We start from the raw sequence: 26,199 nt of genomic DNA, 5'->3' as shown, positions 1-26,199 counted from the left end.
ATTATTTGAGTTTATTTTCATGCTCATTTCCATGTGATTAGTGATCCTAGGACACAATCACCTGGGCTCACTTGTCTTTGTAGCCTCGCTGGGAAGGGTTCTCTCTGGTGAGGATCACATATTGTCCCCAGTGTGATGGCCTTGCCGGTAGAGCTGGAGGCCGTTGAGGTCCCCCAGGAGGTCAAGGGCAAGGTGGAGGTGCCCCTTGGGCATCGCCAATCTGGCAGTGCTTGCCTGTAATCCTGACTGCCCTCTAGGGTGGGCCCACAAGGGGCAGGTGCAGGTCAGAGGCGGGGCCAGGTCAGGGGCAAAACCTACAGGGGCAGCCCATTCGAGTAGGTGGGGGGGGGGTGCCTGCTGCCACTCAACACTAATCGGCGGTGTGGGGTCGTGGGTGGTCAGACGGGGGCTGGAAACCGTGCACTGGAAACCTGACCAGCAATTGTGTTTTATGCTGGGTGGCCCTAATTGGTCGTGTTAACAAAGCGATGTTGGTGGGAGTAGGTTTTTACATCAACTTCTAGCTGCGCCAACTTATCCTGAGGGTAAAATTCCAGCTATTTACTTAACAATCCTTGGACTTGACTGTGACAAATCGATAGCTTAACATTTCTCCCTTAAGAAAACCATTAATATTTAACCTGCCATTTACTGGAAAAAATTTAGAGAAAGGGCACATGAATGGCAAGCATGATTTTTCATCTTCAGATTTCTAAGCTGTCAATGTAAAGTATAGCTGCCCCAGAACTGCAAAGATTCAGTCTTTTTCACAGAATAGATCAGCTTAATAAATTCATAAAATGTCTCTTACTATATCACGTCACCAATTTTCATTTCTGTAACTATACCCATCAAGTAGAAAACACTCTAACCCTAAATCTAAGAAAAATAATAGTCCAAATAAAAGACTAATGGCTGTAATCTTAATCCTCTTTGGGACTAAATATTACAGGTACTTTATTGGCAAAATCAGCACCAAAGGACACCAAGGAAACATTGGTGCCAACTGGTATCAAGTGTTTCAGGAATGCCATCATGACATTATGTAGGAAGAGTGGTATGGTGGCGCACCGCAGCCTCACAGCGCCAGGGACCCGGGTTTGATTCCTGGCTTGGGTCAGTGTCTGTGCGGATTTTGCACGTTCTCCCCGTGTCAGCATGCGTTTTGTCTGGGTGCTCTGGTTTCCTCCCACAGTCCAAAAGAAGTGCTGGTTAGGTGCATTGGCCACGCTAAGTATTCCCTCAGTGTACCTGAACAAGTGTCGAAGTGTGGTGACCAGGGGATTTTAACAGTAACTTCATTGCAGCATTAATGTAAGCCTAATGTAAATAATAAATAAACTAAACTGAAAACTAGATTCTGCAAGAACAAAGCTATGAACTTAATGCTAGTTTGGAACAAATTGTGATTCCTTTTGAGAGATAAATTCACATCAACTTTATAAATTGATTCATACAACCAGTGTTCCCCTCAGTTATTCTGGAGTGCACAAGTGATTATTCAAATGTGTGGCCCCTTCAATTGCTTTGCCGCTGATGCACACATGATCATTTAAAGGGGCTCACTAGTATGAAGCCTGCGTAAGTACTTTAGGGTGACTGCACAGCTTAAAGGGAATATTGCATACAACTCTTAAAAGCTAACAAAGAATTATGATTCAATAAATATGTTTTGCTGATCTCAAAGTCTCCAAGTGTACGCAGTTATTATCAGTAACAAATTGTTTTCTATGAGTAAAAATGTCATACAGTTACTTTCCTACAACTTTCATTACATTTTAGGAATGATTACTGCAAAATGAGCGGTTTGTTTTTCAGAATGTCACAAAGAAAATCTTATTTTCATTGCCTACAAGATTAATTGATTTTTTTTGAAACAATCTAGGGATGATCTACTGCTGATTGGACCTGGTACCAGGAATAACACTTACGTGGCACAGGCTGCCAATATAGGATTGACCCTACTAGCAGTTTGGGATTACAAGCATCCGGGCATTGCAGATTATATCCCCATACCGACCCAATATGCAATATGGCCTAACATTTCAGAGCATGTGACACTGAGTGATGTAATATGTTTCAGCAGCGTGCTGGTGAACCAGGAAGGTTAGTTATGTGATAGAAAATAAACCACAGAGTTTAATTTAATCACCTCCTCAGAAGCAAGAGCCAAAGCAGCTATCTAAATATAATATATGGGCTAGACCAGTGGTTTTCACGCAGTGTGCTACGGCACACAGGTGTGCTGTGAGAACTCTTCAAGTATGCCATCAAATTTTGTCCTAGGTCCTAGCAGTGCTATTTCTGAAAAACAGCCCCCCGCCCCACCCCCAGCAGTACTATTTATCCATTCAACTTTCACATAACATTTTCAAAATGCAAAATGTGCCAATAAGAAAAAATGTTAGAAATGTATCCTATCTGTAATTGGTCTGTTCCTTTTCTTGCTTTACAACATACAGACACAAAATTGGCAAGTGCTTCGTTTCTGAAAACAAAATCTCTGTCCAGCAGATTGAGCAGAAGATTATTTGTTAAACAACATGTGTATATGATTTAAAGTAAATTGGTGTGGGTTTATTTTTGTTTGTTTTAGGTTGATGCTTTCTCCTTCACTGTTTGTCCTTTTGCTGCCCGTTTGTTCCTGTGGTTTCTCTCTCAACTGTTGCCACCTCTTCTTCACCTTGTTGTCCAGCAGCCAGATCACCTCTTGGCACTGGCTCATTGCTCTCTTTCTGGAACCATCTATACAGCTGCCAGTCACTTTGGCACTTTTCCTGTGCCCACATCTTCCCAGCTTCTTCTCCCAGGCTGGGCTCCACTTCATTTTTGCTCTGGGGCCATCGGCTGCTCTCTGTTGATGCAGAGCTTTGGGGGTCAGTGATAGCCGGGTGGCTCTGGTCCTTCAGATGTTGCTGCTTGATCCTGCAGGAGCCCTTGTGTCTGCTGTGTCTGCAGCAGCGAACTGCCGCTGATCAAGCTCCACACGGTTTGATCCAAGGCACGTCATAGCCAGGGGCCAACAGTACCTTGACACCAGCCAGTGAGAGGCTGCAGCACTCCCACAGAGGTCAACACCTCTACGATATGGCCAGTGGGTGCCCCTGCCACAACGTGGGCGACAACAGGCTCCTCCGCCTCCTCACCTTCCTGTCTTGGAAGGAGCCTTTGGGCAGATTGCCAAAAGCCATTTGTGGTGATGTGTTCAGCACCTTCCCTTTGCTGCTGCTGCTGCTGCTCCCCCCCCCGCATTCTGAGCAGTCCTCTCTCCACATGTCTTACCATGAGGACTGAATTGCCTGCTGGTTGAAGCTCGGCGCTAGCAATAGCTAAGTGACCAGAGTGGCGCTGTTCCATCACTGATCAGCAGAACAGGAGAAGCCTGGGCCAGTGAGAACCCTAATCAGCAAAACTAGGCCAGCACCCAAACATGCCCTGAGCAGCAGAAGTACATTCATCTCCAACTCGTCCCTGTTCAGCTGCACTGTCCCAAGAATCCTGGCTCAGGTCAGAGGACACCAGCTGATTCAGCAAAGTTATTTCACATCAGACTTATTGTCCACCTGTTTCTGGATGTTTCAATCCTCAATCAGTCCACATCTTGCAGCTCTTCTGGGACCCTGGTTTCAAATGAATGATAGAGAATAAAAAAAGTGTGATGCTTAGAATTGGCGACATTTGCATTTAATTTTTAGATTTAAACAGGCCATTGTTTAATAATTTAATAAAATTGCAATCTTGTAAGGTTTTAACTGAAAAGCATTGTGTTGCTCCAAATCCTAATTATAGATTATATTTAGTTTGTGGGTGAGCAGGTTTGCTGGAAATTACTTGCTGTTTGTTCCCCTGCTAAAATCAGTGTAGATTTTGGCAATTTGAATAAAGAAATTTACAATCTTAACAGTTCAGATCAATTTCCGCATCTATCAAAATCTTTTTCTTGCTCTTATATTTCAGTGCCATACCATTTGTCAATTTAATTTGCAAATCATCACTTGTAATATTTCCTCTTTCTCCCCGACATTAGCTATGTTTAATTCAACTATTCTTAATTTAAGATGTGCATTTTTAAAAATAAAATATTTAAAATAAAATATAAATAAATATAATTTAAGGTCTGCTGCTAGTTGTAATACTGCCATTCCAAATCCTTCTTTTTGAATGGCCTGAAAAGGCAAGTATCCACAAGGAACATGGCAAAAATGTGGCAGGTGCCAACATTCCATCTCCACGGAGATGGGAAACTGAGTGGCCACCCCTCACTTACATGTAATTGGTCACTGTTGGTTCACTACTACATTGTGGGGCATTTATGAGTAATCGACTCAGTTGAAAAGAAAAAATGGGTGTGCCGTGGAATTGTTTGTCTCATTGAAGTATGCCGTGTTACTGAAGAGGCTGGGAACCACTGAGGTAGACACCGCTAGTAAAACTTATTTTATTTGGGCTGTAGTAAAAGTGGGTTTGGAAGTGTGAATTTCAATCCGTTTTAATTTACTATGCAGAGGATTATTCAGTTACATTTGTGTTTTCTTAGGATAATTGATATTTCAGCAAAAACAGAGACCATTTAGTTCATCATATATCCAAGTCTATTGTATTACAATTTCCTGCTGTTTTAGTAGATCTGTGGCGTTGTCTTTTATATAATGGGAGACGCATTGAAATTGCTTAAATTTAATTCATTCATGGTCCTTATAACAGAGAAAGAAAGGTTTCACTTCAAATGATGCGAGAGATAGTGGCTTAGCTGGCTGTACCACACAGTCCCAGTTATCATGTGAAGTGGAGCTGGGGTGGGCACATCAAGAAGTCTCACAACACCAGAGTAAAGTCCAACAGGTTCGTTTGGAATCACAAGCTTTCGGAGTGCTGCTGTGAGTTCCACTTGTGATGAAGGAGCAGCAATTCCAAATAAACTTGTTGGGCTTCAACCTAGTGTTGTGGGACTTCTTACCATGTTATTCTATATTGTAGTTGTAAAATCTTAAACATATCAAGTTTTTGCTATTTATAATTTTGAGACGCTAATGGAATTTAATTTTGAAAGCAACATTTTCCTTTGTTTTCTTGGTAATAATATTTGAATAATTGCTGAATACTACATGTAATTGAAATTGCTTCTTCTGTACCTGATATCTCCTAAAGAGGTTCTCTAAGTTGTCTTTCAAAATGCTAGGTTACTTATGTAGAGATCAAAACCGACACATTTGTTTAGGTGAACCTGGGAACTGGTATTTGTTATCAAGTGAAGTTCTACAGATCGATTCTGCCACAGGGTTGGGAGTTACAAGGAGCACAGGATCTACCATGGTCTATTACGAAATTCCAGGAATTGTGAGAACCTACAGAGAGGTAAGATTTCCATAATGTAATCTGTACATTTTATGTAAGATCAGTTGTGTACAATTATTGAGTGAGGATCAAAGTGGCATTATTTCAGGGGTAACTCTTTACTACTACATTCTTACTATCTGGAAGTTCACCTTTCTGCTTTGATTTCCAGTTGTGATTATAACCAAAACTTGCAATAGGTTTATGTACACTGAACTCTTAGTTATTTTTATCATAAGTACATGCAATAATTTTGCAATATGCAGTAATTCTGTTTCCATTTCAGATCACAGTTACTGGTGTAGGAAAAGTCACTGTTACCTTTCATGGTTTCACATTCATAATTGGTCTTCCTAATTTTAATGTGTACAGATTTATTGTGACCACCATGAACAAAGATAGCAGTTTGAGGGGTGAGTGCTCATTGTTCCTAAAAACAGGTAGCAAATTATAGTTGTGAAGCGATACTGATGAGTCACTTTCTGTATTTTAATTCCTGCAGTAAAAAGGGCATCATTGAGGGATAGGTCAATAGCGATGCAGTGGTAAATATTTAAGGGGATATTTCAGAATGCATACACTAGATGCATTCCAATGAAAAAGAAAAATTCCGAGGGGAGGACTAACCATTCATGGTCAACTTAAGAATTTAAAGATAAAGGGCAAGACTTTCCAGACTCCCGCGGCTCATTTTCGAGCAGTGGAGACAGCTTACCATCAGCGGGATCTTTCTGTTCCATCAATGTCTGCGGCATTTTGCATGGATTGCCTGTCCCCCCACCAGGAAACCTGGTTGTCAATGGCAAGACTAGAAGATCCCACCAGTGTCAAACTTAAAGAGAAAGCATGTAATTGCACAAAAATGGGTGGCAGATCAGAAGATTGGATAGAATATAAAAACAGCAAATAAAAAGACCAAAAAATTGACAAGGAAGGAGAAGTTGGAGTATGGGAGAAAGCTAGCTAGAAATATAAAGACAAACAGTAACAGTTTCTACAGATACATAAAAAAAAGTTAACAGAGTGAGCAATGATCCTATAGAAAATGAGTCTGGGGAATTAATAATAGTAAATATGGAGACGGCACATCAATTGAACCAACATCTTCACATAACATCCCAGAAACAGCTGTAATTCAGGAAATGGAAGACAGGAGAAACTTGGGAATTTACAATCACTGGGGAAATCATACTGAGAAAATTGTTGGGTATAATAAAGCCTATGCAATTTGAAGAATGGGCCAGACATGTAGTTCCTGTTCTTATCCCTAACAAGTCAGTTTGGCTTTGCAGGGGACTATAAACTGATAGTCAGGCGAGTCTCCAAACCTGATAGTATCCTGTGCCCTGAATTGAAGATCTGTACGCCAAGTTAACAGGTGGCAAGATACTCTCCAAGTTGGACATGAGCCATGCCTATCTCCTGCTTGAATTGGATGTGTCCTCCCAGAAATATGTGACAATCAACACACATAAGGGATTTGACAGGTATGCCCTTTTGGTTTTAGGGGCCTCGTCAGTGTATACAATCTTCCAAAGAGTTATGGATAACATCCTTTAAAGACTACCCAAGGTAGCAGTATATTTAGATGCCGTCTTGATCACAACGGCATCAGAACAGGAACACCTGGCCAACCAAGAAGAAGTCTTGCAGCGATTTTCCAGAGCAGAAGTTCACTTGAAGAGGGAGAAGTGAGTTTTCCAAGCAGCTGAAGTAACCTATTTAGGCTACTGAGTAGATGGCAAGGAGTCATATCCAGTAGAAGATAAAGACCATCAAGAAGGCGGCGACCCCAAGAAAACATGAGAGTTAAATACCTTCCTGGGGTCAGTTATTTATTATGGAAAATTTAGCCCAAATTTGGCTTCCGTGCTGGCCCCCTTGCTGTCACATTGCTGGAAAGACAGGGCAGAGAAGCCCACTGCTTATGCCTCCAGGACCCTTTCAGATACAGATTGAAGATATCCTCAAATTGAGAAGGAAGGGTTGGCGATCACATTTGGTGTGACAAAGTTCCATCAATATGTCTATGGTCAACATTTTTCTAGTTACCAACGATAAACTACTGCTGGGCTTCTTCAAAGAAGTTAAAGCATATCTCCTCCCATCGCATCTGCTCAGCTAGAACTGGGCCTTGTTATTGATGGCCTACAGAACTCTAGAATACTGTGACCCAGATAGCCAATGCGGTCGCACTGAATGCTTCCCATTGCCCACAAGCCTGGCTCCTTCACCAGCATTAGACGAGGATATGATGATCTTGACATTATCGGAGACCTTGCCAGTGTCAGCAAGGCAGGTTAAAGCATGGACCCAAGAAGACCAAACCTTATTCAAAATTAGGCACATAATCTTACAATGTGGATTTTAAAAAAAAAAAGACCCTCCAAAGAAATGAAACACCATCTCATTAAGAAATCTGAACTTATTGTTGAGGATGGGATCATTCTGTCAGAATCCCAAGTAATTGTTCCACCCTGAGAACGACATCCAATATTAACAGAACTACATGATATTCACCCAGGAATATTAAAATTACAGAAATGAAGATGCTGGCCATGAGTTTGATAGCCCGGTCATGATTCCGACATCATAGCCTTGGTGAAGCAATGTGAGCTGTGCTGGCAAAATCAAAAACTCTCACTCTCAGGCTTCCTACATCCATGGGAGTGACCTGGTAGGCCATGGGTGAATGTGGCATGTCCCTTTATGGGTTCTATATTTTCTAATAATGGCAGATGCACAATCCAAGTAGTTGGAGGTACACCACATGGGTTCCACAATTACTTAGGCTACGATTGAGAAACTGCAATAAAGCTTCAGCATATATGAATACCATAATGGCATAGCTTCACTAGCGCGGATTTCCAGAACTTTATGCTCCCCAGTGGTATCCAATATGCCCAGACTGCAACTTATCACCTGTTGTCAAATGGTGTGGCGGAACGGGAGATTCAAACCTCCAAAAATGATATGAAGAAACAACTGCAGCATCCATGAAGACTAAACAGGCATGATTTTTGTTCAATTACTAGACCACACTGCACGTCACAACAGGTGTTGCTCCAACAGGACTACTGATGGGATGACTGCTTTTGTATCAAATTGAGCCTACTATTTCTAAACTTGCCTGGCATGGTGGAGTCCCAACATGAAAACGAAATAAGAAACTTTGAATCCATAAGGACACAAACAATTTTTGCAACAGGTAACCTGGTTCACGAAAGAAACATCAAGGATGGTCTCAGATGGTTCCTTGGGATCATTATGGAGAAACAGCACCATTATCTTAAAACGTTAAAGGTCAGAGTTAAACCCTAAGGAGGCACTTAGACCACCTCAGGACTAGGGTGTCCTTGCCCGAGCCACCACCAGCCATGGAGATAACCTCTGCCTGTGTCACCTCTCAGATTGAAGCTCACCACTTTGGCGCCTACAGATAGCAAAGATATGGGTCTCCAAGCTGAAGTGGAACCTGAGGAGGAACTTGCTTCAGTAACTCTGCAATGTCCTCTCCAAAAGTCCCCTTTCCACCACCTGATCCAGCCACATTTCCAATGGCCTTCCGCCCAAGCGGAGCACCTCTTCAGCGTGGGAGTCCTGGGACAGCCATTGACCTAAAAGGAGAGGAATGTTATGGTAACTACAAAGGCCACAGGGAATCATCACTAGATCTACCTGTGGGCTTCATGGAGTAGAAACTACCCTATTGAATGAGCAGAGGCTTATGTAATAGGGAGCAGCCAGCAAATTTTTTTTAAACCTACAACTTTGCCCAAACAGGAGTTGTATTCCTGAGGTGAAGACCACCTGATTGTAAGCTATAGGAATGGCCTTTTCCTTTGGTGCACAGTAAAGGGTATTGGTGACAGGAAACTGGTGTTTGGCTGAATTACTGCCTGATAGGAACTGGCTTTTATATAGTGCTGCTTATACAAACATATGAATTAAGAGCGGGGTTAGATTACCTGGCTTCTGGAGTCTACTTCGCCTTTCAGTAATATTATAGCTGATCTGATATTAACCTCTACTCATCATTGTCTATGGATCGGAAACTCCAAAGTAAATTATGAAGCCAGACTAGACCCCAACAGTTTTTCTATTTTGGCATTAGTGTAAGGATAAGATGTTTCACTCCAGGTGTGATCCTATTGACAAACTAGGAAGCTTTTATCAAAACAAACTTTATTTAACAATGCAGTTCATTATAACAAATGGATTAACTTAACTTTTACCAACTGAAACACTTAAACATGACAATATATAATTCTTAACTGCTAACCTATCTCTATTAGTTCCAATTCAAGTAATATTCCTTTTATAGAATTAAGCTCCTCTTAAAAACAGTTGGCAATGTGCAGGCTCATGTGCTTGTACTTGGACTGCCAGTCCTCAAGCCTCGAGCGACAGAGAGGGAGATTTATTTCTTCTAGCAGATCGCAAACTGCAGCCTCTGGAGACACTTCTTGCTTCTTTCAATACCCGGCAGTAACTGCCTGCTTTTTCCTGTAAGCTTAGCTCCTCCTCTTAAACACATGACTCTTGTCAAATCAGCCTAATTTGAAACACAAGGGAAAAAACAAAAATGCATTTACTCAGATTAAAACAAACTCACCCCTAATTAAAGTCAATCATTAGTCTGCATTCTCAACACATGAGCTGCCTGTTTTGCAGACAAATCAACACTGTATAAAACAGAACTGAATTATAAACATACCCCTCACAAGAAACATGATAGAAATACATTTCTTAAAGGCACAGTATCGTCACAATTTATTTGAGGAACCATGGATGGCCGGCAGGAGAGGAAAAGATTATTTTCCTGAAAGAGAATCATAGGAAATTTTAAATGCAAAAATTTCAAACACATTGCGGCAAAAAAATCAGAAACAACCAATATGACAATTCTTATCAGCCCCATGATATACACCTAAACATGTTAAAATGAATCAATTCAGTAAAATATTTAAAATGTAGCCATAAAGTTAACTACCATTCTGTTTTCCAGTCATTTTAACAATTCTTCTCTTCCTTTGCTACACACATTCCAACACATGTTCCAAAGTGTATGTTCTGGTTTACTCTCCGTAATACCTCAGAGTCATGCCCCATCTTGAGGGACAAGGAAGTGCTTTCTGACCAATCACATTGTTTCCTCAGTTGGCTGGCTATACTTTGTATCTGTTATAAGAAACATGCTTTCTTAGTGCTCCTATCGAGATAAGGTTACAGGTTAGTAGATAGCTTGTTGCATTTTATGCATTCAAACTCTCTGTAGTTTTGTGTGACTTATTTCTAAATGACTGAATTTTAATGTGTTTTTTCTTTTTGCCCTCTTCTTGAAATCAGTCAAATGAATGGAATTATTCTAGTAACTCACCATGACTGAGCCTTTCAAGCAAAACCTTTAGAATCAGGTGGTGTGAAGTGATGTTGTCATGGACTAGTAATCCAAAGACCCAGGTTCATGCTCTGGGGACTCAGGTTTGAATCTAGTCATGACAGATGGTGAAATTTGAATCCACTAAAAATCTGGAATTAAAAGTCTAATGATGACCATGAAATCATTGTCAGTTGTAATAAAAAACAAGCTGGTTCATTGTCCTTACCTGGTCTGGCTTACAAGTGACTCTAGATTTACAGCAATGTGGTTGACTTTTACATGCGCTCCGAAATGACTTAGTTCAATAGGAATAAATGCATGCTGACCAACCATAACCACATCCCATGGGTGAATAAAAGGAAATCAGTAGGCATTCCCAACAGGAGTGTTTACATACAAATTCGAGCAGGAGTCTCTATTGATCTAATTTTAAACTTCACATTCCATCCCGATAACCTTTTACCCCTTACTTATCAAGAATAAATCGACTGCTGCCTTAAAGGTAGTCAAAAACTCTGCCTCCATCATCTTTTGAGGAAGAGAATTCCAAAGTCTCACAGCACTCTGAGAGAAAATAAAAGTCTGTCTCAAATAGATGGCCCCTAGTTTTAGATTCTCTGCACATCCACCCTGCCATGTCCCTTCAGGATCTTACATATTTCAATCAACCTCTTAGCCTGCTGTGGAGAACATAAGCTTAGCCTATCCAACCTCATAAGACAATCAGCCCATTTCAGGTATTAATCGAATGAGCCTTTCCTGAATTGATTCCAGTGTAGTTACTTTAAATAAGAAGTTCCTTTAAATAAGAAGACCAATGCTGTACAAATACTCTGGATGTGGTCTCACCAATATGTTGTATAACTGAAGCATAACCTCCCCACTGATGTATTCAATTCCTCTTGCAATAAACTATAATGTTCTATTAGTTTTGCTAATTACTTGCTGCACCGAAATACTAACTGTGATTATGCGATTCATGCACTCGGGCATCCAGACCCCACTACATCTCTCATCATTTAAATGAAGTACTTGCTTTTTATTTGTCCTGCCAAAATTGTCAACCTCAAGTTTTTCCACATTATATTTCGTTTGCCAGATTTTTGCTTATTTGCCTGTTCTAATTATATCCTTTTGTAGCCTCTGTTTGTTCTCTTCACAACTTATGTTCCTACTTTTCTTTGTATCATCAGCAAATTTAGCAACCATATCATCATTACCTTTATCCAAATCATTTATGTAAATTGTCATAGTTGAGATCCTAGCACTGATCCCTATGGCACACCACTCATCACATCCTGTCAACCAGGAGATGACCCATTTATGCCTACCCTCTGTTAGCTAGCCAATTTTCTATCCATGCCAATGTGTTACCCCTACACTACAAGCTTACATTTTCCACAATAGTGTGAAAATAATGTATCCATGGAGTCCACTGTTCTGAACGGTGTGACATTGGTTTATTTTGTATTCATTCAGGAGACTGCAGTTTTGCTCAAGTGAAAGCTATGTCAAAGCTAAAACCGGAATCAAACCTCGCCTGTTCTGTGCGGTTTAGCAATATTGTATTACAGTCCCTAGCTACCTACGTTTTCTCTGTGGAACCTGAATTCTTGGCTGATACAGGTAAATAATTAACATTGCTCTTCCAGAATGAGGTTTCATGCTGGCAATGTCTCAAAATATGTCTAATTATTTTCTTCCATAATAAACCATGACAGCCCATAAACTAAGTGTGACTTATTTATACACAAGTTAATACCTGTACATTAAAAGGCCGATTACATGATTTTTTTACATAGCTATGGATCCTGGAATTGTCAGTGCGAACCCATGCCGTATATTGGATGTGGACCAAATTACTCCAATATTGTTACCAGAAAATAATAATGATGGATACAAATGCAAAACTGAATAACTTTGTACCAGTTTTGGTCATAAGGTGTGATCTTTCCGCCCTGTCCACTGCCAAGATCATTCGGTTCCACCAAAAATCAGTGGAGTTTTGCTTGGGCCACCAGATCTCCTGAGGCATGTCCCACCACAGCTGGGCCTGATCATTCAGGCCAGAATCAATTCAACAAAATGTCTCAAAGGCAGCCTCATAGCAAACATATAGAAGATAATCTTCAGCTTCTGTAACAGAGATGGGGTGAACTAGAAATGAACCTCCTGGTTTATACAACAAAAGGTATTTCTTCTTTATTTATGGGGACCACAGATCAGCAGCTATGACTAGCCCTTTTCCCATAATCCCAACAGAATCCCAGTAAAGGCAATGGGAAGCGGGTCAGGTTTGTTTTCATTGTTTTTTTTATTGAGAGTATATGTTCAAAATACTTTGAAGCAAGATGGTGGAATGTTTATGCAAAAGAGTAGCACACTGCAAGGTATATATCAACCAGCAACTGAGATGAGTTTGTTGTCAAAAGGGACAGCAAGACTAGTTTGAGAGTGGCCTCAGATTTTATCAGCTGCAGCTGTTCCTTGTGAGTTCTGTCCACAACTGCCTGGCAACAGACACAACTCAGCTATTACTTCATGGAAAAGACATAATTTTCTAAAGTATCAGCATGGATGATGCTGTGACTGCTTAGTGGGAGTGATAAATATCAGTGAGCAAAGGTAGCAGCTAGCTAACATCACTTTTCAGTTTGGTATTACTGTGATGGACCTATTATTCCTTTTCGTCTTCAGTGTAGAGGAATGTGGGTATTCCAGGGTCCATTAGGCTATTCAAGCACAGTCCACAACCTTTAAATTTAAAAACATGTAATATATTTGACACTGTTAAAAAAGGTAAAGATTTCACAACCATATAGAATTTTTTACAAATAATTAAAGTCAAGCATGTCAAAAGAAATCAGTAGCCATAGTTTTCAATAACAAGTGTCTTTTACTTTGCTGTCAAGCTTACGAAGTAATTTTTTCAATTTTCAGGTCAATACAGCTGTACTGTCACTATAAAAGAAATGCCAGACTCTGTGCGTAGGGAGTTAAGTACAGGTGGAGACACCTATCTATCTATAAAGGCTTCTGTTCTGGGAGGCCATTACGCAGGACAAGTTGGAAGAACAGAGATTCCTTTCATTCCAGGAATTTATATGAACCAATCATCTGTGACTCTTAGTTACAAAGATCCAACAGTTAACATCACGATTTTTGGTACAGCTAAAGTATTGAATGAACTGGAGGTAAGAACATAAGAAATAGGAGCAGGAGTAGGCCATCTAGCCCTTCGAGCCTGCCCCGCCATTCAGTAAGATCATGGCTGATGTGAAGTGGATCAGTTCCACTTTCCCGCTTTCTCCCCATAACCCTTAATTCCCCTGTCTATCAAAAACCTATCTACCCGTGACTTAAATATATTCAGCGAGATAGCCTCCACCACTTCAACGGGCAGAGAATTCCAGAGATTCATCACGCTTGTGAGTGAAGAAGTTCCTCCTCAACTCTGATCTAAGCTGCCCCCCCCGCCCCCTTATCTTGAGGCTGTGTCCTCTAGTCCTGCTATCCTTTCTAAGCAGGAAGAATCTCTCTACCTCTACCCTATCCATCCCCTTCATTATCTTATACGTCTCTATAAGATTCCCCCTCATCCTTCTAAACTCCAACGAGTACAGACCTAGTCTATTTAGTCTCTCTTCATAGTCCAACCCCCTCATCTCTGGTATCAGCCTAGTGAACCTCCTCTGCACTCCCTCCAAGGCCAATATATCCTTCCGCAAGTGCGGTGACCAAAACTGCACACAGTACTCCAGCTGCAGCCTCACCAGTACCCTGTACAGTTGCAGCAAGACCTCCCTACTTTTATATTCTATCCCCCTCGCTATAAAGGCCAACATTCCATTCGCCTCCTTGATCACCTGCTGCACCTGCAGACTGGGTTTTTGCGACTCGTGCACAAAGACCCCCAGGTCCCTCTGCACCGTAACATGCTGCAGCTTTTCACCTTTTAAATAATAATCCCGCTTACTATTATTTCTGCCAAAGTGGATAACCTCACACTTGCTAACATTATACTCCATCTGTCAGGTCCTTGCCCACTCGCTCAGCCTATCCAGATAGGCTATCCACACACTTGGGTTGAACTTTCAGACTGCAAAAGGTTTCCTAAACAGAGCGTTGGTTTTGGATATTGCAAGCTTTCAGATGCAATACTAAATATATCTGATTTATAAGATCACCACACATGACCATGAATTTGCTCAGAGTGTCTGCTGCATCTGCTCTATCACTGCAACTTGCAAGAAATATGGCAGAGATTTACAAATATAACAGCACTTCTGCCATACTTACGGTGAGGTTCTGGCAACGGAATGAAAACAGTTCCAAATAAATCCCCAGCCCATGAGATGTGTGTTAAATTGCTTGCAACTATTTTCCACATTAAACATTATTGTAGCTAGGTAATTGTTTCAAAGTGTAGTATTATTAGGAATTTATGAAATTAAAATCCTGAGGAATTTTCAGAATCTTTGTGCATTGAGAACAAATTATACCCAAAGTGGAACTGACAAGATTTTGGAATACACCTGCTTATTTTTAAAGATATTTGTCTAAATTTGTGTTATATTAAATGTGCAATATTTAAGTAAGTTATCCTTGTCCTCTTGTCTCCTTGCCTTGTTTTGCAAAAGCATTTAGTCTTTGTTGGGGCATAGCTTTACAAACACTGTTCACTGTTCAAAACCTAACACAAATGGACATCTTTTTCATGTGTCAATGTTAACAAGCTCACACCGTGTTTAAAGCTGTCTTCATCTGATAGTCACATGCACACGGTATCAAAGCAAGAATCGCTGTATAGCGCTCAGAAGCACAAACTCTACCGTTTTCCTGTCCCTACCTTGTGACGCTGAAGTAAGTTGTATTGCCTCATATGCCATGAGATTAGCGAACATTGCACAAATCAAGAATGAATGAAGTCTAATTAGATAATATTTTACAAGACCTCCTGATGAGTTTTATTTGAGATTGAGTTTTTTTTAACGTATTAAAGCATTTATATTACCTTATTTAATTCAATCCTAGATCCGATCTCAATCCCCTGCAATTGTGGTGAGTCAGCCTATCCAATTATACTCAGTACCCAACATTGTTTACTCACTAAGTACTGTGAATCATAGCCTTCTTCAGCTGGGATTACCATGCACCAATATCAGTGTATCCAGCCCCTTGACAAGACAGTTGATGCATGTGACAGTCACAGTCCTGCGGAGTGGAGGCAATGGCGGCACAACAGGCAAGATTTAGCATAATATTGTCTCTTTCTGCAACAGTATTTTTGGAGTCTTTTTAAGTGCAACCTTCCTTTAATGAATGTATTGGATTCATATTTCTTTCAAACTTGCAGCTGAAGTTCTTGAAACTTACTTGAGTAATCTTTAATAGAAAGCATACAATTTATTTTGATATTCTATAGCATCAAAACATTTTTCCAAAGGTTTAAAATTAGACCACTGGAGGAAGACCAGATGATGTACCATAAAGATAATATGATAGAATTCCTTCTGCTTGATGTTTAGGTGTTTCCTCTTTCCCCAAGTGCAGTAAAGAGCAAAAGAGGGCAGAAGCTGTTCATCGGGTTTTTGCACACCCATCCACTCCACTGTCCTGTGATTTTCTAGCACTTTGCCTTGCTTGAGGTAACTGTGCTTGAGTACACAATTGGAGGGATGTCTGCTGAAGGTGGGAACAAGTGACTGATCCTGAACTACATTGGGCCAGAGAATCTTGGAGATTCTGATGGCAGCTGAATGCAATAGAGACAGGCGCAAAAAAAATCTCCCTTCAACCCAACCCAAGTCAAGAAATATTAGAACTTTTCAGAAATACTGGGCTAAATTTTCATGTTGAGTTTAGGAAGTGTGAGCTGGGCCTTCTTCTGACTTTGGAAACCTGAGCCTGTCACCTCTTCTCACATCCACTATCATGAATAGATCTCATGTGTTCCTTTTTACTGCCAGTGGTCAATGTTTGTATGTAAGACATATATGTTTTCCCACCTTTGAAGTGTGGGCCTCAATTAAATTATTCCAGCAGCAAGCCTTTTGTGAATTAAAAATAAAGCTTATTTATTAACACACAATTTAATGCAACATTTCACTTACCTACACACCCACACAGTTTTGAAACAGTTGAAGATAAAAGACCCTCAATCTCTTTCATGACAGGTTTTTTAGATGTAGTTGGTGCTTTCTAATCTTTTTTCAAGAACAGGAGGAGGCCATTCAGCCTCTTGAGCCTGCTCTGCCATTCATTACGAACATGGCTGATCGCAGCCTAATCCAATTTAATAGCCTGATCCTGCTTTTCCCCATAACCATTGATCCCATTCACTCCAAGTGCTATATCCAGCCACCTCTTGAATACTTTTTTTTGGCATCAATTACTTCCACAGGTTCACCACACTTTGGATGAAGAAATGTCTCCTCATCTGTCTTAAACGGTCTACCCTGAATCCTCAAACTATGATCCCTGGTTTTGAACTCCCCCATTATTGGGAATATCCTCCCTGCATCTACCCTGTCTAGTCCTGTTAGAATTTTATAAATCTCTATGAGATCCCCCCTCATTCGTCTGAACTCCAGCAAAAACAATCCTAATCTAATCAATCTCTCCTCATGCGTTGGTCGCACCATCCCCAGAATCAGCTTGGTAAACCTTTGCTGCACTTCCTCAAGAGCAAGAACATCCTTCTTCAAAAAACTGCACACAATACTCTAAGTGTGGCCTCACCAAGGCCCTGTATAATTGCAACAACGCATCCCTGCTGCTGTTCTCGAAACCTCTCACAATGAAGGTCAACATGTCATTTGCTGCCTTTACTGCCTGCTGCACCTGCATGTTTATTGAAGTGGAGGTCTTGTAAAGCAGGGTATTCTCGGGCTGAGGTTTTTTTTATAGTTGAATTTCTAAGAGGCTGCCTGTCAGCTGAACTTCAACCGGAACAGGTTGGGAATCCTTCTCTCGAGTTGGATCTGGCACTTTCAAGATATTATGTTAAGCTCTTTGCTGACTTGAAGCTAGTTTGATGGAACTGCCTGTCACCTAGCAACTTCTTGTTGATTTTAAAAGCAACAGTGAATGTGTCTATCGCATCATTAGACTTTGTAACAAGCTCAAAGTCCTTTACCAAATTGGGTACTTTGATTGTACACCTTGTGTTGTGGGTTTCATACCTTGAGAGTTTGAGGCTGCTGATGTCTTTGTGTTTGAATGGCCTACTTAATTTGTTAATACGTTTTTTGGATTAGTATCAGGAAAAAGCACTGTTCCAACATTAGTCTGGAATGTTCTTTCTGTTCCCTCTTGAAACAGGGGAGTGCTTTTATTCCACAAGATTCAGGTAACCTACAGGTGGTCATCTTTTTGTAGTCTTTTGTGATAGTTTAAAAATATAAAGATTTTAATATAATTAAAATATGAAGATTAGTTTGAAGTCTGTAATATAATGGGGCATGACACAACCACATTTTCTTCGTTTTAGTTTTCTGCAGTTGTTCTCCATTTAAATAATGCTCTGCATTTTTCCTCTTTCTGCCAAATTGAATAAGTGAACAGCAGTAAAGGAGGCTGCCTCCATTTCCTCTGTGGATGTTGGGGAAGCACCAAGACATAGGATTAGGAAAGTTCAAAAGATTAAGGAGCACATCTGTGACACAGTAGTTTTCAACACATCTATAAAGTGTAAATAGAATTACACCCATTTTGCATCTCCTCTTGTCTATGTCTCCCTTTTATGATGAGCTGTGTTATTGTCAATCAGCCTCCCATCCATTGACTCTGCCTTTACTCACGCTGCCTTGGCAAAGCAGCCAGCATAATTAAGGACCCCACACACACCAGACATTTTCTCTTCCACCTTCTTCCTTTGAGAAAAAGATACAAAAGTCTGAGATCACGTACCAGCTGACTCGAACAGCTTCTCCCCTGCTGCTATCAGCCTTTTGAATGGGCTAACCTTGCATTAAGTTGATCTTTCTCTGCACTCTAGCTATGACTGTAATACTACATTCTGCACTCTCTCCTTCTGTATTAACAGTATGCTTTTTCTATGTAGCACGCAAGAAACAATACTTTTCACTGTACGTTAATACATATGACAATAATAAATCAAATCAAATCAAAAACCATGGTTCCTCCCCCCCACTTATTGCATATGCCTTTCATCAATGTGATGCTGCCAAAGACCACACTGTGTGCCCCTTTTGCTCATCATTCTCAATATCAGTGATGTCTTGACCTAAATGTTAAGTATACTTGTGGAACAAACCTCGTTCACATGCTTTGCATGGTCATATCATGTTTAGTCTTGACTGTGTAAATTGACTTATCTTTTCTGCATTCTTGAAAGATGCGGTGAATAAGGAAATGTTTTCATGCATGGAAAAGGGTCATATATTGTTGAACTCCATGTGCTCTCTACCTGGCAGACGTGTATTAATGGCATTAATTTGTACTCAGAGCTCATGTATGCTGCTATCAGCCAACCATGTTTTCGACTTTCAGAGTGTACATCTACTAAACTGACTAACAAGTGGGGGCATCTTGCCACCTCAGTGATGAAGCATGGTTCCATTACATCCAATAATGTCCAACCTTGCATGTCTCTGACCTTCTAGTTGTGTGTCTTGTGGGAAAAAGGGGCTCTCATTACAAAATAAGAAGGCAACAATGTGCATATCCTCACCTGAGCACTCACCAAGGTCATTTGATGCTTATTTTAAATGGTGATTTCTCGCGGGCAGTAGAAGCATTGAGGATACTCTGGAATTGCAAGTGATTGCTTTAGTCAGAAGGGAGCAATGGGATAGGAGCAAAGATGTATTTACTACAGCACAGCCTTCAACAGTTATTCCCATGAAACTCATCTCCAAACTCCATGGCCTGGGCCTCGGCACCTCCCTCTATGACTAGATCATGAACTTTCTAACTCACAGATCACAATCAGTAAGGATAAGTGCCCCGCAAGGCTGTGTTTTCAGCCCCTCACTATACTACTTATACACCTATGACTGTATGGCCAAATTCCCCTCCAATTTAATTTTCAAGTTGCTGACGACACCACCATAGTGGGTCGAATCTCAAACAATGACAAGACAGAGTACAGGAATGAGATAGAGAATCTGGTGAACTGGTGTGGCAACAATAACGTCTCCTTCAATGTCAACAAAACAAAGGAGATTGTCATCGAATTTAGCAAGCGTAAAGGAGAACATGCTGCTGTCTACATCAATGGGGACGAAGTGTAAAGGGTCGAGAGCTCCAAGTTTTGAGGTGTCCAGATCACCAACAATGTGTCCTGGTCCCTCCATGCCGACACTATAGGTAAGAAAGCCCACCAACGCCTTTGTTTTCTCAGAAGACTAAGAAAATTTGGCATGTCAGCTATGACTCTCACCGACTTTTACAAATGCACCATAGAAACATTCTTTCTGGTTGTATTACAGCTTGGTATGGCTTCTGGTCTGCCCAAGACCACAAGGAACTACAAAAGGTCACGAATGTAGCCCAATCCATCACACATACCAATCTCCCATCCATTGACTCTTGTACACTTCCCACTGTCTCAGCAGAGCAGCCAGCATAATTAAGGATCCCACGCACCCCGGACATTTTCTGTTCCACCTTCTTTTGGGAAAAAGATACAAAAGTCTCAGGTCACGTACCAACTGACTCAAGAACAGCTTCTTCCCTGCTGCTGTCAGACTTTTGATTGGACTTACTTTGTATTAAGTTGATCTTTCTCTACACCCTAGCTATGACTGTAACACTATATTCTGCACTCTCTTGTCTGCTTCTTTATGAATGGTATGTTTAGTCTGTATAGTGTGCAAGAAACTTTTCACTATGTTAATACATTTGACAATAATAAATCAATTCAAATGGAATAAACTGAAATGAATTCTTTATTAGCAATGACGTGTGCTCCTGGGGCTTCATGGTATCTGTGCATTTTGGACTTGGCAAAGGCCAGGACTGGCCATGAGGGCATAATGTCTGTGTTAAAGAGGAAGCATTTTATTTGCTGGCTGGCAAGTGTTTGACATTGTCATGCTTAGTTGGTCCACATAATATTAAGTTGAGGATAAATACAGCTCAGGATCCCTGAGTGTGCCGGATATCAAATGCAAGCCATGTCTAAATGGATCCACAGTAGTGGAACGTCATCAGCTGCCTTGCCCCAAGTGTGAATTATCTGATTCACCATCGAGGTTACAGTGAGTGCATTGCTCAATTGCTGAGATGGATCTCCTTGAGGATGAAGACATATAGCCATAAGACCAGTCACAATCGACCGACAACTCCTGGCTCTTGTAGGGTGCCATTGCCACTGGGATGTTGGAGAGATGCTTGAAGAGGCAGTAACTCCTGACATCTGATGCTGAGTCACCCTGCTCTAGTTAGCAGCTCATCTCAGCAAGGACACTTGCTGCCAATAGTTCATCATTCTTCAAAGGATCAGGTACATGTGAGCCTGACTATTTACTCTCAAGTTGAAGGGCTTGGGTGAATTGAAAGGAATAGCAATGCTGGTGCTCAGGTTGGCTCTTGAAGGAGGGCACTTGTCCTAGAGGATACTCACAACAGCTTATCATGTTCTTATGGTTATCAGGGCCTAATGTGCACAATGTCTTGTCTGGTCCATGCTATGGCCTCTTGACAGCAGCCTCAGCTTTCTCAAGCTCGGCCCTTAGAGATCCCCCTGATCAGAGGAATCATGCAGCTGCTCTATCTTGTCATCTGGCAAGGCCTTCCCCTCTTTGCAGCACCAGGTTGTGCAGTGCGCAGCAAGCCATGATATTCCATGAAACCTTCAGGTGACTGTATTGTAGTGCTTCACCAGATCTAATCAGCATCAGAATCATATGTTTAGGATCCCTATGGTGTGCTGCTCAGTGCATGGTTTGCCACATGAGCCTCTACCTTCTCTCTGCAAGAGTCCAAGACTGTCACTATACTTTGAGCAAGTGGTAACCGTTCTGGATGATGTATTGCAGTGCTTGGTGCCAGGGAATTTTTTATAACCACATGAGTAATCAGTGACATCCTACATCCATGGGAATCCAGCAATCTCAGCAAAGCCCAGTGCTCTGGTATCCTGGCTTCCTTGATCTCTGTCAAAGTCAATGAAATTGTGGGGTCTTGGCAGAAAGAGTGTCTGTGACCTCATGAATGCATTTGTGCATGGAAACTTGAGAGATTCCACAAAAAGTCCTGAATGGAGCCACAGGTGCCAATATTCAGAGCAGCCGTTTCTTTCACAGCCACTGGCAATGGATGCTGTCCCTGTCTTTGTTCTGCAAATTCCTGGAGAATGTGGAAAATATCAGTCACCAGGTCTCTGGATATGTGGAACCATTGGCGGGTCATATTCTTGCTCATCCAAAGATATGCGAGTTTGGTACACCCTAACTTTGCAGCCACCTATGCACACAACGTCTCTGTGAGCCTCGATCTTTACATCCAGAGAAGATCCTGCTGGCCTTTGGTCTTGAGTCCTTGGGGTGAGCCTTGCACCCCTCTTTGACAAATGAGACACCTCTGTCACAATCCTTTCCATCTTCTCCGTGTAAGTGATAATGTAGGCAGCGATAAATCCAGTTTCCATCTTCCTGGTCTCCTCTGTCCAGTATTAGTGAGAAAGAAGTGCCAGCATTCGTCTCCAAAGACCCCCTTTCTGTCAATGACTCATCAGTGAATGTGGGTTCAAGGTGGTGGAGAGTACTTGCCCCTCAAGTGATGGTCAGAGCAGGCTACATTTCAAGATTCCAAATCCCCAAACATGACCAATTGCTGTAACATTACTTTGGACAGGCACTTATGATGTGCTGTTTTCAGCCTAGACACTGTGAATCTCATTCACTGCACGCTATTACTACATTCTTGGGAATAAGCATCAGGGTAATATTTATTCAGAAAATCAGATTATTTAATGAAGACCTGAGGCTAATTCAAAACATACTTCTGGATTTTGAATCCTCCTGAATTCAGGCTTAGTCTTGAAGCCCCCTTCTGCAGTCTGAGGCCACTTATCTACCTTCCTGCTGGGGGAAGCATTTATAGTTTAAACAATATTTCTTTTTTAATTAAAGCTTGACAGCGATCTAAATTTTAACAGGTTTAATTTGCTAAGTGGCCTTGACAGTAAGATCAAGCATTTTGCTATAAAAGACAAGGTAAAGTACTTTTCCTGATCCTCAGGTTTAAAATGAATATAGTTTTGAATGTTATTTAATGTGTATGTAATTTAGGATTTATTGAATGCAGCCTGGTATAAGATGCTATCTTCCCAACTTAATTTTATGTGATTTAAAACTCACTTGTAATGTGTTTCAAATTTATCCCATTTCTATCACCACAATGTGATTTAACAAATATCGCTTGTAATTTACAATCCCATATAGATCACTTTAACAATCTTAGCCAAATTGCAATGGAAAACCTCTTTTTTTTTAATTATAGGAGAGTTACCTTTTGAGGAATCAACTTTCTTTGATCAACTAGTGGAATCTTACCAGGTGCTGATGTTCACTTTGTTTGCAGTCCTGGCTACAACTGCTGTCATATTTATTGGTAAATACCTAATGTGTAGTAGCTTTTGTAACTTTCTCTCACTGTGTCCCATACAAAGATTAGATGTTTCTCCTCAGCCCTCCAGCAGTGTTGCTGTGTAACTGAACATTAGAATATAGGAATAACAGGTTTCCACACTGATCTGGATAGTGCAAGTTTTCCTGCATTTGGTCTTTGTACCTTGTTTTAACAAAGTTGAAAGGGGTTACTTCCAATTATTGCAAACAACATGATGTAGCATAGTACTCTTTAATTTTAACGTATTGCAGTTTTACTGATCGCAACAAAAAAAAGGCAGTCTTGACATTCACATCAATGTGCTGCACAAAATTCTTCCACAGTTTGCAGAAGTACTTTTAGAAGAACCTCAATTGATACATATCCCCAGATGACAGACCTGCACTGCTATATTATGAAATTACAAAATCATCTTCATTGTATTTTATTAATGGATTCATTTGAAAGATTCTGAATAATGGCTGCAACTATCAGATGTAGTGTTGGGTGGATGGATAGCAAAGATCTCTCAGTTTTACTCAAATCTCTCATCTCAGACAGGCTTCCCCCAAGATGCCAGTAACAATTTTTTTCCTTCCCATATCACCTATCCTTATGACCTCTTTGATTGAGACTATTCATGTGAGGTTGGTATTATGTTGTGGCCTTCTGCCACTGAGAACTGGATTGGCCTTGACCAAAATAGCATCGTATTAGGTCTTTCTTGATGGCAAAAATGTTTCCCCTATCAAATCTGACTTGAATTTATACCCAGATGTCAGGAGTAAAAAGTCAGTAGACCACCAAATCCAACTACTGTGATTTCTGTGCTGAACAGTAAGATATAACCAAGAGTGGTTATCGTTTGGATAGATTCATACTCTAGTTTTCTGACCTTGTATTTTGGGAAAGGACATGAGTGTAATCTTGCATTAATTATATATTAATGCACTTTGTTAACTCTCCTGAGGTGTAAAAATTAGCTCCACTCCAATTGTGCTCTTCACTGCCATTTTCCTATTCTAGGAACGATATACTGCAGTGAGTGTCAATTGTCAGGATTGCTTCACGAGCTCAGAAATTCCAGTCACATAAAAAAATGGCAAGAACTCTTGCTGATAGTAGGTAATCTTTCATTCTTGGGGTGGCACTGCGAGTCGAGAGGAAGAAGTACTGTAGCAATGATAGGGATAAAATCTGCTGGTATAAATTGAGGTATGCCGGGGGGTGACCAGTCCCAGCATATGAACTGTGGAAGGTGAGGAGTGAAAGTTCACTCTGCGAACTGTGGGCCTTTGAAAGATGCCAACATGATCTGAAGAAAAGTGAAAGGTGAACTGAAGGGGAAGCTTGCCAAAATTAGTTGATGTTGGAGGAGAATCCTGGTTCAAACTGAACAAGGAGAGTGCCAAATTGAATTGGCAAAATTAGGGAGACCACCTCCTCTAATGTGGAGATAAAAGGAGGGGTACACATCTCGGCTGACTCTTACACACATTATGTGAAATGTATAAAGAGCAGTTTTACCAAGTGCCAGGGAGCAACTTAAATACGTGTCCTGTCATTGGATGACAATGCAAATATGGGAAGGCTTAAAATAAAAAAGGAAGCTGTAAATACTACATTGTCTGAGCAGCCAACTAGTAAGTTCCTAACACCACTTTTTCCATCCAAAATTCACATCTGTGTGGGATTTTATAATTATTTTTGAACCACTTAAGTTCCATGAGTCGGTATTGGGAAATGCAATTAATTATACGCTAGAATAATGAGTTTCAATGTTCTTTGTTGCAAAAGTAAAAAATTTAAAATAAACTTTTCAATGCTGGAATATTAAGCATTAACATGGGAGTAATAAGTACAAACTAATAGACTGTAGTAGTGATGGCACAACTTATTTTTGTCTTGTAGCTTATAATGCCTTCTTGACGAGGATACAGACTATCCCAGTAATTTATGTTTCTACACCAACACAGACAGGTAAACACAGAAAAGTTTAGCAATAACTGTAGCGACATTGTTTATTGCTGAGGCTTTGGTCACACTGATCAAATATTGTTATTCTCACTCCAGAGTTTGTCAAACAAGAGAGTAGATTTTGATTTGTTGTGCTTCTACTATGTGTAGTGTACAACCTCATTCTTACTTCTGATTTAGGTGAGGTGCACTGTAGCGCATTAAGAAGACCATCTGTAAATCATACACAGGTGCAAATCGCATTCGCCTACTCCACAGCTGCCATTGTGTTAACCCACCTTATTTTATAGGACTGCATCCAACAATGGCCCACTTGTACTGATGATGTGGGTATGCCGGCGTTGGACTGGCGTAAACACAGTAAAAAGTCTGACAACACCAGGTTTTGGTGTTGTCAGACACCTGTTGTCAGACTTTCCACTTGTACTGACCAGAAATGTAGTTTTCCCATTACTGTCTGTGTAGAATTTTCTCAGACATCAAAGTCCTACCATTGTTTTGCATTAAGTGATTTCAAAGTAATGCATGTTATCTATACAGACACTTTTGGTATTGTACTTGTTTAAAAAGATAGGTTGAAGCATTAAAAGCAACTGTGTGTTTTAAAGAGGAGGCAATATTTTACTGTGCAATACAAATAATTAAACCAGATTGTTCTGCCATAAGTAACTTAGCACCATTTTGATTGAGGTTTATTGTTGAAGTGTCATCAACAGCTGTAATCTATAGACTGAGCATATGCCTTCATGAAATGGCTAGGACAGAAAAAGTTGATTTGTTCCACTTTTGAGTATTCATTTCTGTCTTGCTGTGTTGATACTTTAGAACCATATTGTTCACTGAGCACACTAACAGTAGGTCTGACCTTGCATTCAATATTTTGGCCCGAATTTTATATTCGTCAGTGCAGGCGGGAGAAGACGGGA

General features: G+C 40.7%; 1 protein-coding gene across 1 annotated transcript in view; it reads left to right on the top strand.

Annotated features, from left to right (window-relative positions):
- The window catches only part of LOC145357577 (nuclear pore membrane glycoprotein 210-like), a 166,505-nt gene that overhangs the window by 133,860 nt on the left and 6,446 nt on the right, over nucleotides 1-26,199 (top strand). The window contains exons 32-39 of the mRNA XM_080211052.1: nucleotides 1,886-2,106; nucleotides 5,219-5,355; nucleotides 5,621-5,747; nucleotides 12,197-12,343; nucleotides 13,658-13,911; nucleotides 15,752-15,962; nucleotides 23,189-23,299; nucleotides 25,208-25,276. Coding sequence (XP_080067178.1) covers nucleotides 1,886-2,106; nucleotides 5,219-5,355; nucleotides 5,621-5,747; nucleotides 12,197-12,343; nucleotides 13,658-13,911; nucleotides 15,752-15,962; nucleotides 23,189-23,299; nucleotides 25,208-25,276 — 1,277 coding nt within the window. The remainder of the gene's footprint in view (nucleotides 1-1,885; nucleotides 2,107-5,218; nucleotides 5,356-5,620; nucleotides 5,748-12,196; nucleotides 12,344-13,657; nucleotides 13,912-15,751; nucleotides 15,963-23,188; nucleotides 23,300-25,207; nucleotides 25,277-26,199) is intronic.

This window comes from Carcharhinus amblyrhynchos, chromosome 23 (assembly GCF_965287045.1).
Source record: "Carcharhinus amblyrhynchos chromosome 23, sCarAmb.v2.hapA, whole genome shotgun sequence".
Classification (NCBI taxonomy): domain Eukaryota; kingdom Metazoa; phylum Chordata; class Chondrichthyes; order Carcharhiniformes; family Carcharhinidae; genus Carcharhinus; species Carcharhinus amblyrhynchos.
This window is presented reverse-complemented; position numbering and strand designations above follow the sequence as displayed.